At 41.5% G+C, this 10898-nt stretch overlaps 1 protein-coding gene across 2 annotated transcripts in view; it reads right to left on the bottom strand.

The window, feature by feature from the left end:
• Nucleotides 1-10898, bottom strand: part of LOC102299711 (poly [ADP-ribose] polymerase tankyrase-1) — a 108228-nt gene that overhangs the window by 87559 nt on the left and 9771 nt on the right. Inside the window, exon 4 of one of the 2 annotated variants that reach the window (XM_005931861.3) lies at nt 6239-6334. The exons of the other annotated variant lie outside the window; for it this stretch is intronic. Coding sequence (XP_005931923.1) covers nt 6239-6334 — 96 coding nt within the window. The remainder of the gene's footprint in view (nt 1-6238; nt 6335-10898) is intronic. 2 annotated transcript variants of the gene reach the window in all.

Below are 10898 nucleotides of genomic sequence, written 5' to 3'. Positions count from 1 at the left end.
GTGTTTTTTCTTTTTCTTTTTTCACTCGCAAGCGGAGAGTGTTTGCTAGCGCTGTCTGTAGAAAATGCAGTTTTACCGTTCTTCCCGCTGTAAACGCTGTTTTGTTCAGAAAAAAAACATCACGTGTATTTTTTATCATAACTCTGGTTTTACGTGGCCCATCGACACAATTCAAAAACTGGTATATAGTTTGAAGTCCGCACTTTCGAACCAAGTTGAAATGGAGACTCTGACGTGCTGCATCTCATAGCTGCGTCGTCTTAAATTGGTCATGTGATTTTGACGCGCCGGCGCGTCCAGCAACCCCAGAGGGTTAAGCTAGAGTGCCTCCTTTGGAGATTGTTCACACTCAGAGGAGACTTCAGGGTAGAACCAGAACCTGCTAGAAGGATTATATATATCATCTAGCTTGGGGCCCACCTCAGGATCCTCCAGAATAAGAGGAAACTTTGCTGAGGACAGGTACATGTGGAATACCCTGCTTAGGCTGGGATCACCATGACAGGATCTTGAATAACCAGAGGGAGGATTTAAATGCTAAAACCTCATGTTTTAGCATTCACCACATCCTGTTATTTGACACTTGTGATACACAGTCCACCGTGAATCATCAAAGGTTCATCCTGGTTAATCTTGAAGTCCACAGCTCACTTTCAAAAGGATTTCAACGTGAAATACTCTGTCCATCAGAAACTGTGCATAATTGATTTAATAGGCTGCCCAAAAGTCACATTCTCATTCACCTTGTGATAGAGAGCAGTGCCTCAAGGTTGTACTAAAAATTACTTTTCTTGATCATAAAATGCTAATCCATCTGGTGTTTCTCAGGATGTCTCAAAATGACGCAGGACTTTGAATCAGGCCTAACAAGTCAGCCGAACCAAGCAACAAACACAGTTTAAAACCAACTTCAGGAGCCACTGACCATTTAGCAACAGGCTAATCTCACAGCAAACCTGTGCGCACTCTCCCTTGTAACCTGATAAGGAATGTAATTAACTTGCTACTCTCTAAGCTTTCATACTACAAAAGCATCTTAGAGTAATGAGGACAGATTTACCTCCAGCTTTTTTCTTTCCTTTGAAGAATTTACATTTCTATCAGAACTAATTCCTTATTTCTGTGCAACTGATACTGTTAAAGCAGATTCTGACAGGCTGTGCATACCAATCAGAGCGTGCTTTAACAGATGAAACATGTCATGTGGTCGAGCACAAGAGTCTAACACAACTGAACTTCTGCAACCAACAAGAAGCACAACACCAGGGCTTTATTCATCAAATACTTGTCAGAAACGTAGGAAGTGAAGCTGTCCATGTGAGTCTACCCCCTAGTGTGACGTGAGTAGTTGTGTCTGATGCTTGCAACAGACTGAAACAGCAATCTGCAGATTTCCCTGGCTGTGTGTGTGTAAAAAGAGCATCTGGGGAGCGCCTGAGTAAATTAACAGAACAAAAAGCTGGCAGTCCACACGGGTCTGTCTTGTTGTGATGTTCATCCTGATCAGGAAACCAAACTGCGAGATGAACTTCACAAAAGATAAACAAAAAAAAAAAAAAAAAACTAATTCGCAGATGTCATCTGACAGAGTTGCTTTTTAAAATTACAACACAGTGTGAGGGGTTTGAACCCACATTAAAATAAATATATCAACAGAATTTTTTTGCCTTTCCGTTTCACATCCCCAGCTAACAGGGGACAGACTTTCCTAAGAGCACCCTATTGGATGTGGCAGAGCAGTATAGCTAATTTATGGGTCAATATAAACTTCCATCACTGCAGACTAAAAGCTGTGCTGGCCTGCGGCAGAGAAGTGGAATAGAGCAGAACCTTTAAATCTAAGACACACAATACATAGGACGAGGGGAAAAGGTCCATACCGTCACGTAGAGCACGGCACAGGCTACAAATAAAAAACACAAGTACATACGTTCACAATAACTCCCCCTGCTCATTTTTTTCCTGCAGCCTTTACCAAAACCAGACCATATATTCAATACTAAAACTGTCAGTCAGTGCATCCCATTAAACGCATCACTTCCTACAGTAATTACAACAGCGCAATCCTTCCAGAATGGCGTGACGTGCAGAGACAATGTAACGGGATGATAGCGTGGGTAATTAGTGTCTACTATTAAAAACATAATTCACGGTACAAACAAGATGTGGTGATTTGTTTGAGCCGAGCCACAAACAAAACCATCGCAGGATGAAGGGAACTAGTAGTGGCGTGGAGACTCAGACTGCCGGTGATCAACTATTTTCACCGGTAGCTATATTTTTTCGCCTGAATGCGTCAGCAGATTATTTTTGAAAATGACACATTTTCAAACTGACAGGTTTAGCTGTCCTTGTAAATACTTTACTATTGACTTTTTCACAGAAATGTCACAACACACATCTGCCTCTCCTGAAAAGAGTCACAAGCAGTCCATCATCATTTATGTTTTCAGCTCTATGCTAGATCTGTATCTGTTTAGCAACTTCCTAATTGGAGTTTTACCTTCCGATATGTCATGTCACACAAATATCTAATCAGACAATCATGGCAGGAACTTCATGTATTTAGCCATGTAGACATGGTCAAGACGACCTGCTTCACTTTCAACCAAGCATCCGACTGGAGCAGAACATGACATGGTTGTTGGTGCCACATTGGCTGGTATGAGTATTTCTCTGAGTCTACTGATCTACTGGGATTTTCCCACACAACCATCCCCATGGTTTACAGAGAATGGTCCAAAAAAGAAAAGATATCTAATGGGTGGCATTTGTCTAGTTGAAAATATCTTTTTGATACCAGAGCTGAATGGCCAGACTGCTTTCAGCTTTAAGCTAAAAAAAAGATTGGAAAAGAAAAGTTGCATGGTCTGTTGAGGCTTAGTTTCGGCTGCCCCTTTTGGACGATAGGGTCAGAATTTGCTATAAACAACAGCATGGATCCTTCCTGCCTGGAGGTTTAGTATGCTGGTGTTGGTGCAATGCTGTGGTAGTTTCTTGGCACACTTAAGGCCCCTTAGTACCAACTAATCATTATTCAATATGCCACAGCCTAATTGAGTATTGCTGTGAAGTGTACCCATGTCCTGATGGCTGCTTCCAGCCAGATAACGCATCATGCCACAAAGCTTAAATCATCTCAAACTTATTTCCTAAAACATGATTATAAGTTCACTGAGTCAAATGACTGCCGCAGTCACCAGATATCAATCCACTACAGCACCTTCAGGAAGTGGAAAGACTTGATGGCTGTATGACAGTCATCATATCAATACGGATAAAAACCTCTTAAGGGAATGTTTCCAACATTTTGCAGAATCTACGCCATGAAGAAATCACACAGTTCTGGAGGCAAAAGGGTGCAAGGTGGTCAGAGAATGCACACCAGTTTTCTTACATCCAGACATCTTTTTAGTGAGGACCTTTCTTCAGCAAGATAGTGCCAAAGCAAATTCTGCGCACATTACAAAGCATAGCTCTGTATTAAAAAGGCCCACCTACAGTCCAGACTTCTTATCCATTGTAAATACTTGGCTGTCATGAAATGTTAAAGATATGACCTGGGAGAGTCTAGACCGTTATGCAGCTAAAATCCCATTACAAACATCTATGTGAAAAACGTCTGCTTCTAAAACTGCAGTAATTGGTCTCCTCAGTTCCAAAATAATTACAGTTGCTAAAAGAAGGGATGATGCAACACAGTGGAAAACATCCCCCTGTCCCAACTCTTGATAAGCATAGCTGGCATCAAAATCAAAATATGAATGTCAGTTTCATTTAAAGAAAGTAAAAATGCCTTTGAACTCTTATTTAAAACAAATATAGAATTTCTATTATTACTTGCAAACCATTGCATTCTATTGTGATTTACATTTTCTTCACCATACCAACTTCTTTGCCGACTGGATTGTAAATTGAACAGAGTTATGTGACGTTAAAATGAGAAAGTAAGTTAAAAATAAATCACGGGTATTACTGTTCTGCGTCTATTTCAGGTGGCTCTCCATTGAGTTTTTTGTCAGCTCCAGGTGTTGCTCTGTCAGGAGGCGTGCAGCGTTTTTTGTTCGTGCTCCAGTTTTTGCCTTGCACAGATGTTCCGATTTTGGTGGAATACTGTCCTGTTCCATCGATACATTGGATGCAGACCGAGTGTCCTCAAACAGTGAGTTGAATCAGTGTATGCAATAAAAAAGGAATTTGATGATGGGCAATTGGTGCTGATTAAACGCAAGCATCGCGATAACTCTGGGAATATGGCAAATTAACTTTGAGCAGTTTCTGTTTGCAGTTCTTCCAGTTATCACATGGAAGCGTAAATCACACTTGAGCCTAAAAAATTAAATTAAATTAAAATGTGTTCAGACTTGACTGAGTTATGACTTTGGGCAGAAGTAGCTGAAATGCCTTAATTACCTTCATGAGCCCCGTGTCACAGCCACTGCTGCAACTGCTGACTATGCTGGCAAACGGGCCAAATCAGCATGTATAACCACACAATAACGACATTCATGTTGCTTGTAAATACCACATGCAAGATCTTTGCTTGACATCCCTTGTTCTAAGCAACTCACATCCTTGTTATTCTAATTAAAGGAGTTCACAGAGAAGAACATTTAAAAAAAAACAAAAAAAAAAACCTTTTCCTGTGAGCTTCTCTGCGAGTGCGCAGTGTAAGCTGCACTACTATACTCCCAATTTGGAAGCAGGTCTCAGTCGGTTTGTTGTTTACATTATTAGCCTCCTCGAGTCATTACATAAAGTATAAGCACACTTAATTAAGTCTGCAATGTTCGGTAAACATTTTCTATCAAATATACTGTGGAGCGCCTTGTTTTGACACCGCACTGCTCCTCGCTGTAGTATCTCCAGGTTCATCTCATTTACCAGCGAGGACCAGCACGGTGATGAAATTCAGCGTAAACACAGAAGCGGGTGCTGATTTAGAGTCAACATCAATACCCAGAGAGAGCGAAAGTAAGAGAATATAAAAGTCTACTTACTTAAGACTACAGCGAACCAAAACATTCGGATCCATACGAACCCACAGTCTTTCAACCTTTGCGATCTGAGTGATCGCTGTGAAACAAGCGCTCTGATCGTCAAAATAACACATATGCAATGCCAAGAAGTGATGATAATGAAAGGAAAGATGTAAAAAAAAAAAAGAAAAAGAAAAAGAAAAAAAGAAACTGAGATAAAATAATAAAGAGGGGGTTTTAACTATTTATTAAAAATATATATTTTTCAAAAGCTCCTCATTAAAAAGCTGTAACTATGTCCCAGTGGTTCCTCTACCACTGAATAGGTGTAATGAGTCCTGCTGCTTTTATGAGCTTATAACAATGAAAGAACCAATAATTAGCTTGAGTTTCACAGCAAAGTTTTTTTGGTCACTAATGCGCTGCAAGCTTTTTTTCCCCCTTCTTTTGCTTGGAGGACGTCAAAACCTGTTTCTACTGCCTTACCGTAAGGAAATGATTTAATACATAAAAAAGGGAAAAGTCAAAACGCTTTGAATGTTAGCTATTAGTTCCTTGTGATTTCAGTCTAAAAATCTAAATCTCACATCAAGCCGTGAAGGAAATGATGATCAATGCTTATCCTCGCACACATTAGGGTGTTGCAGCGGCTAATACATGTGGACCTGCAGTGCAAAGTTCTTATCAATTTGCTGCTGTTCATGATATAATTCTGTGAATAAAGGCAAGGAAAGAAGGAAAAATAAAGGACTACAGAGAGAAAGGCAAGCGAGCAAAAAAAAAAATTCAACACAATTCAACAATGGTTTATTGAGTGACTGATCGATGAGTGCAGCTTCAGCCAAAAAGACTCAACGGAGAAAATAAAAAAGAGAGAACAAAAAAGACAGCAGAGACACGACCTCGCTAACCACAAACTCCAGCCTTGGAGAGAAGCAAAACAAAAAAAATGGGATGTAGTAACCAATGGGTGTGCAGTCCACACTGAACACAAGAGCAGCGCAGCCTTGTAAAATGAGAGCGTGACAGATAAGGCAGAAAAAAGGTGATGCTGCCTGAAACCTTGGGAGAGAGAGGAAATGAAAGTTGTGGTCACACTTAGCGTGAAGACAGGAGTAGAAGAGCGCTGGGAAGGCACACAAGAAACTATGAGCAGTACACACAAGCAGCCTGCACAAGAACACACACCGTGACAGAAAGAAACACATATTTGCTGTTCTGAGTGTACGCAGCGTGTAAAGGACAGACAGGAAACTGACCTGTGAGCACGGCCTTGGCGGAGGGTTCAGCCAGGTCCAGGGCGGACTTGCCGTCCGTGTTGCGGATGTTGGGGTCGGCTCCATGCTGCAGTAACACTGTACAACAACAGGGCAGACAGAGACAGTAGCTAAGCTCCTGGACTGACACACAAACTCCCCGACACACACTTCCTCCCAGTCCACCTCCTGCTCCTCCCGCTGCTACTGTTGAGCCACATCCTTCTCCATACACTGCTCGTCCTGGACCTCCTCCTTTCTCTACCACTTGATCCTCAGCTATCCCTCCTGTTCCACCTCCCGCGGTTGTGTCTCCTGGCAGTGCTCCTGCCAGTCCCGTTTCACATTTCTCTCCTCCTTCTCCAGCTGCTCCTCCTCTGTTGCTAGTGCTGCTCCCTCGGCTGCCCCTGGCTGCCCCTGCCCTGCGACCCATGCTGCTGATGTAAACAGACATGCCACAACAAAAGCAAGCAAAAGCTACACTACAACACACCGCCAGAGAGAAACAGCGGACTTAACAGCTACGTGACCGGCCGCAAAACACATCACACTTCCAAGAATGAGGAAGGGAAGGCTGTGATTAAGCTGGGAATATAAGTTTAAAAAATGAAATGAAAGGGAAGAGAAGAGAGGCTACGGCTAATCGAGGCAGCAGCAGCAACAGCGACGAGGCGGGCAGGCAGTGCGAGTGGAGAGACTCTTGCCTCTCCAACTGACTGAGCGATGCAGCGGAGAACAAGATGAGAGAGGAGAGGCGAAGAGAGGAGGGGACATGAGAGACGAGGAGAGGGAACCATGGGATGGGGGGGGGGGCTTAGAGTTGGAGTGGATGGGAGAGGTAGAGGACGAAAAGAGGGGAGGAAGAGCAAAACAAAACAAGAGAGCTGGAAATGTGGGGAAAGGAAAGGAAAGGAACAAAGCAAGGTGAGGCTAGAGGCATGAGACTACCGAACAGGTATGAGCTGAATAACAAACTGCTTGCGCTTTTTAAATGAGCCCTTTTGAGGGTGCTAATGTCAATACTCTTACTGACTTCCTTTCCACAACACTTCCCACTATTGTGAGTGTTGAGCAGTTCCCAGCGCACATGCCCTTTGTACACTTGTGTACACTTGAAACCACCCAGCTTACAGCCGACACAGAAGAAGAGGAGAGAAGCAGGCATCTTGGTACATACGTGCACGTGCTCTCTCTCTCTTTCGGCCCCGGCACCGACGCAGACCTTATTCACCCACTCACCCCTCAACAAAAACATGATTTAACTCTGCGCCAATCCCAATCCAACAGTGAGAGTATAAAGATGTGCCCATACTCTGCCAGAGAGAGAAACGACAGTCTGATGCACAACCATACAGCAACGCAATCTCACATTCACAGCCTGAAATGCTCATGCATCTTGCAATACGGTCTGTGCTGCTTGTAATTCATTCACAACTGTCAGCATCTAATTTTGAGTTGAGTCTCCAGAGGACGTAGTTGTGCTGTAACACCTGCAAAAGCCCACTCTGAACGACCCAAATCCTTTTTTTAAATGCTAGATTCGTTGTCAGGACAATGTTACATTTGCAACAGTTACGAATGCCTCCGATACCTGTGACCATTCGGCAAACAACTTTTACAAAAAATGAGCACAGAGATATCTCCTTCTCACCCGTCTCAACTAAAGTGGTTTTAAGATGTGTAAATGTAAGTAATGCAAGTGGGAGGTTCTACTTAAAACACTTGCTATTTAGCTTCCAAGACGATAATAGGGTAATGCCATTTTGCAATCATTCTCTTGTCATTTTGTGCTATAAATCCAGTGTACTCCGTTCCCTTCAAGTGTGGCACCTTCATCCCTCCCTAAAGGTCTCGCCCCCTACAAAGCTGTTTGCAGGTTCAAAACAGCTTGAGTCAAAAACAGAAAGGTCAAACCAATTCAGCTGTTTGAAAACCTTTGGGTCCAAGGAGTCGGATGACGAACAAGAAATACGATGCATGATTAACCCAAAGCCAAGAAGCAGTCCTGTTTAATGATTCTGGTGTCAATATTAGTTAATCTAATGATTCAGAGTTTTGCTATAATCCAGCAGCCTTTTGTTGCACAGAGTTCTCTTGGAAACACTTCACAGTGAAAGCCTTTCTTTAAGAAAATCTTTTGCTTTTATCTGCTCAAAATGCACATCATACAGTAAAGATAAGGAGGTCTTTCTTCTGCTCAGTCACGGCGGGCCACACAGTGATAACTGGGAAGTTGAACAATATGATCGGAATAAATGCATGGAGCACCAAATTACGTGAGGACTGTTGTTCTGAAAATATTAATTAAGAGGGAGGAGAAAAAAAAATAATAAACTGCAATTTCTAAGTCATTTATCTAGACAAAAATACCAATTATTTTCTCAAAAACAAGAATTGTTCAAATAGATAAAAGTAAAAAACAGTCTCTTTAAAGATGCCACTTCAGTGGAATTGTGACGGCAACGTTCACTTTTTTGACATTTCCTAAACTAAATGATTTTCTATTACCTTCAAATAATAGAAAAATAAATTGACATCAGCCTTAGCTGGATGGTTAAGAGACATTTTAACCAGAAAAGCTGTCTCCACCCATCAGGCTCCATGGATTCCATAAAATAAAATGCATGGATAAGGATCCTCACAACTCCATGCATGCATGGATACAATCACATTGTTTTTATCAAATAGATCATTGTGGTTCATTAATGCAGCACCCAGAGGTGGATGGCCCTGTAGTGGTTTATACTCATGGTGTTGTGGTTAACACATTCAGCTAACACATGAACAAGTCCCATTTCGAGACCGGGAAGAGACACAAATCCCTGGGAGATTTCCGTCAGGAAGGGCATGAGGCGTAAGAAAAACCTGTGCCAAATCAAACATGCGGCTCCATCCGCCGTGGCGTCCCCTCGCGAACAAAGAAGCAGTGGAAAGAATAAAAATAATCCACATACGGAACTGTCATTGGAATCACTGGAAGCTATCGTCTTCAGCATGGCTGCCTCAGGATCTGAAATATCCTCATGTCAATGTGATTTTCTCTTAACCTTGAACCTGAAAATATGCAAGTCGAGTAATGAGAGATTAATTTCTTACTTCTTACTTACAGCGTCCATCACGCTGAGCTGAATTTACAGTCAAATCAGAGCTGCTAAATCTTTAGCCTGGCAGGATGACAGGCTACTAAAACGCTGTCCAACAAGCAAGAAAGCAAGACCATGTGATTTTTGTTTACATGCCTCGGTTTGGTTGTAACTTTGCAGTTTGGGCTGCAAACCAAATCTTCTCTGTCCCTTTTCTGGTCCACATCTGACAATATAGATGCAGTTTTACTGCATGTGGTGGGCTGGTGGGTTTATCCAAAAACATGTTCTGGTCTTGACTTGTAACAGTTCAAAAAGGAACCTCTGTGCATAATCATGTGGTAAGCTTATGTAAGACTAATCCCTGTAAATTAAAAGCTCAGGCTTCAGGCATCTCTCTTGATTTACAATATATTTTCAAGTCCTGTGCCAAAACTGACATCAGATCAGGACATATTTCCTCATACGGTAATCTCATGCGGTGCCAAAGTATAAAAGCCCTGGGTTCTGTTTATGGAAACCAGGCAAGGGGCAACGAATGAGAACTTTTGGGGAAGAAGACCTTTGAGGGGCTAATCAATTAAAGGAATCGGGAGAAGAAGAAAAACAGATAAGTACAGAACACAGAGGTCATTTCAAAATTGTGACTTGTTCAAAACATACTTGATTAGAGTCTTGGAACAAGAATGTGGAGCTAGAAATGAGCATAATTGTTTTTATTCAAAGATATGGAGTAAAAAGCGCTTGAAGCAAAGGTTATGTCGCTTTGATAACAAAATTTAATCTAAATTACCTTTGCAGCTTTATTAGATCTATGAAAGCACTGTTTAAAAATATATTTAAAATTAACAGACATCAGATCATCTGTATTTTAATTTGAATTCTTACTATGAAATCTTGCAGAAAATCTATTCAGCTTTGCAAATTGTGCAGTCAGGGACACACACATCCAGGAGAACAATGGTGAGTGGAAATGCGGATTGCATTTTTCCTTTGTGCCAAAGGCAAGAGAAAGAAATGCTTTTGAGGATGGCAGCCAGATTTTTAAATTACCTCACCACTTGATTATGTGACCTGGAAATATTTGCCTTCTGAACTGGCAGCAAACAACATATTTATTAGGTTCTTGGTTCAAAACAATTATTAGGCCGTGTTTTCTCAAAATGAAGGCACTAATATTTACTAAAGCGCCTTTCGGTGCACTGTATAACAGTGTATAAGGACACAAACAACTAAGGCTGCTTGTGTCCTTGAAATAATCCCCAAAAAGTCTGCATAGCATTAAGCCTGATCTAAACAGATTTAGCCTGTAAACATTTTCCAACTGCTGTCTTAAAAGCTTGCTTACTTGCTTCATGAGGTTTGCTTGTATATATACACACTATGTCAGAGTCAGAAAACTCTGACTGTACAAACTTTATAAATCTATCGTTTCACCCTGAAGAATAAAATCTGAGAAGTGATTATTGGTATAGCAAGTGTGCCAAACTTTTCATATTAGGCTGCAAGTTTCAGTTGCTGTTGCAAATGAGCAAATGGCATGTTCAATCAAATTCAAACAACATATTGCTTAAAAAAAA

This window comes from Haplochromis burtoni, unplaced genomic scaffold (assembly GCF_018398535.1).
Source record: "Haplochromis burtoni strain Fernald_Lab_line unplaced genomic scaffold, NCSU_Asbu1 Contig_151, whole genome shotgun sequence".
Taxonomy (NCBI): Eukaryota; Metazoa; Chordata; class Actinopteri; order Cichliformes; family Cichlidae; genus Haplochromis; species Haplochromis burtoni.
The sequence above is the reverse complement of the archived record's forward strand: the minus strand, read 5'-3'. Positions and strand labels throughout refer to the sequence as shown.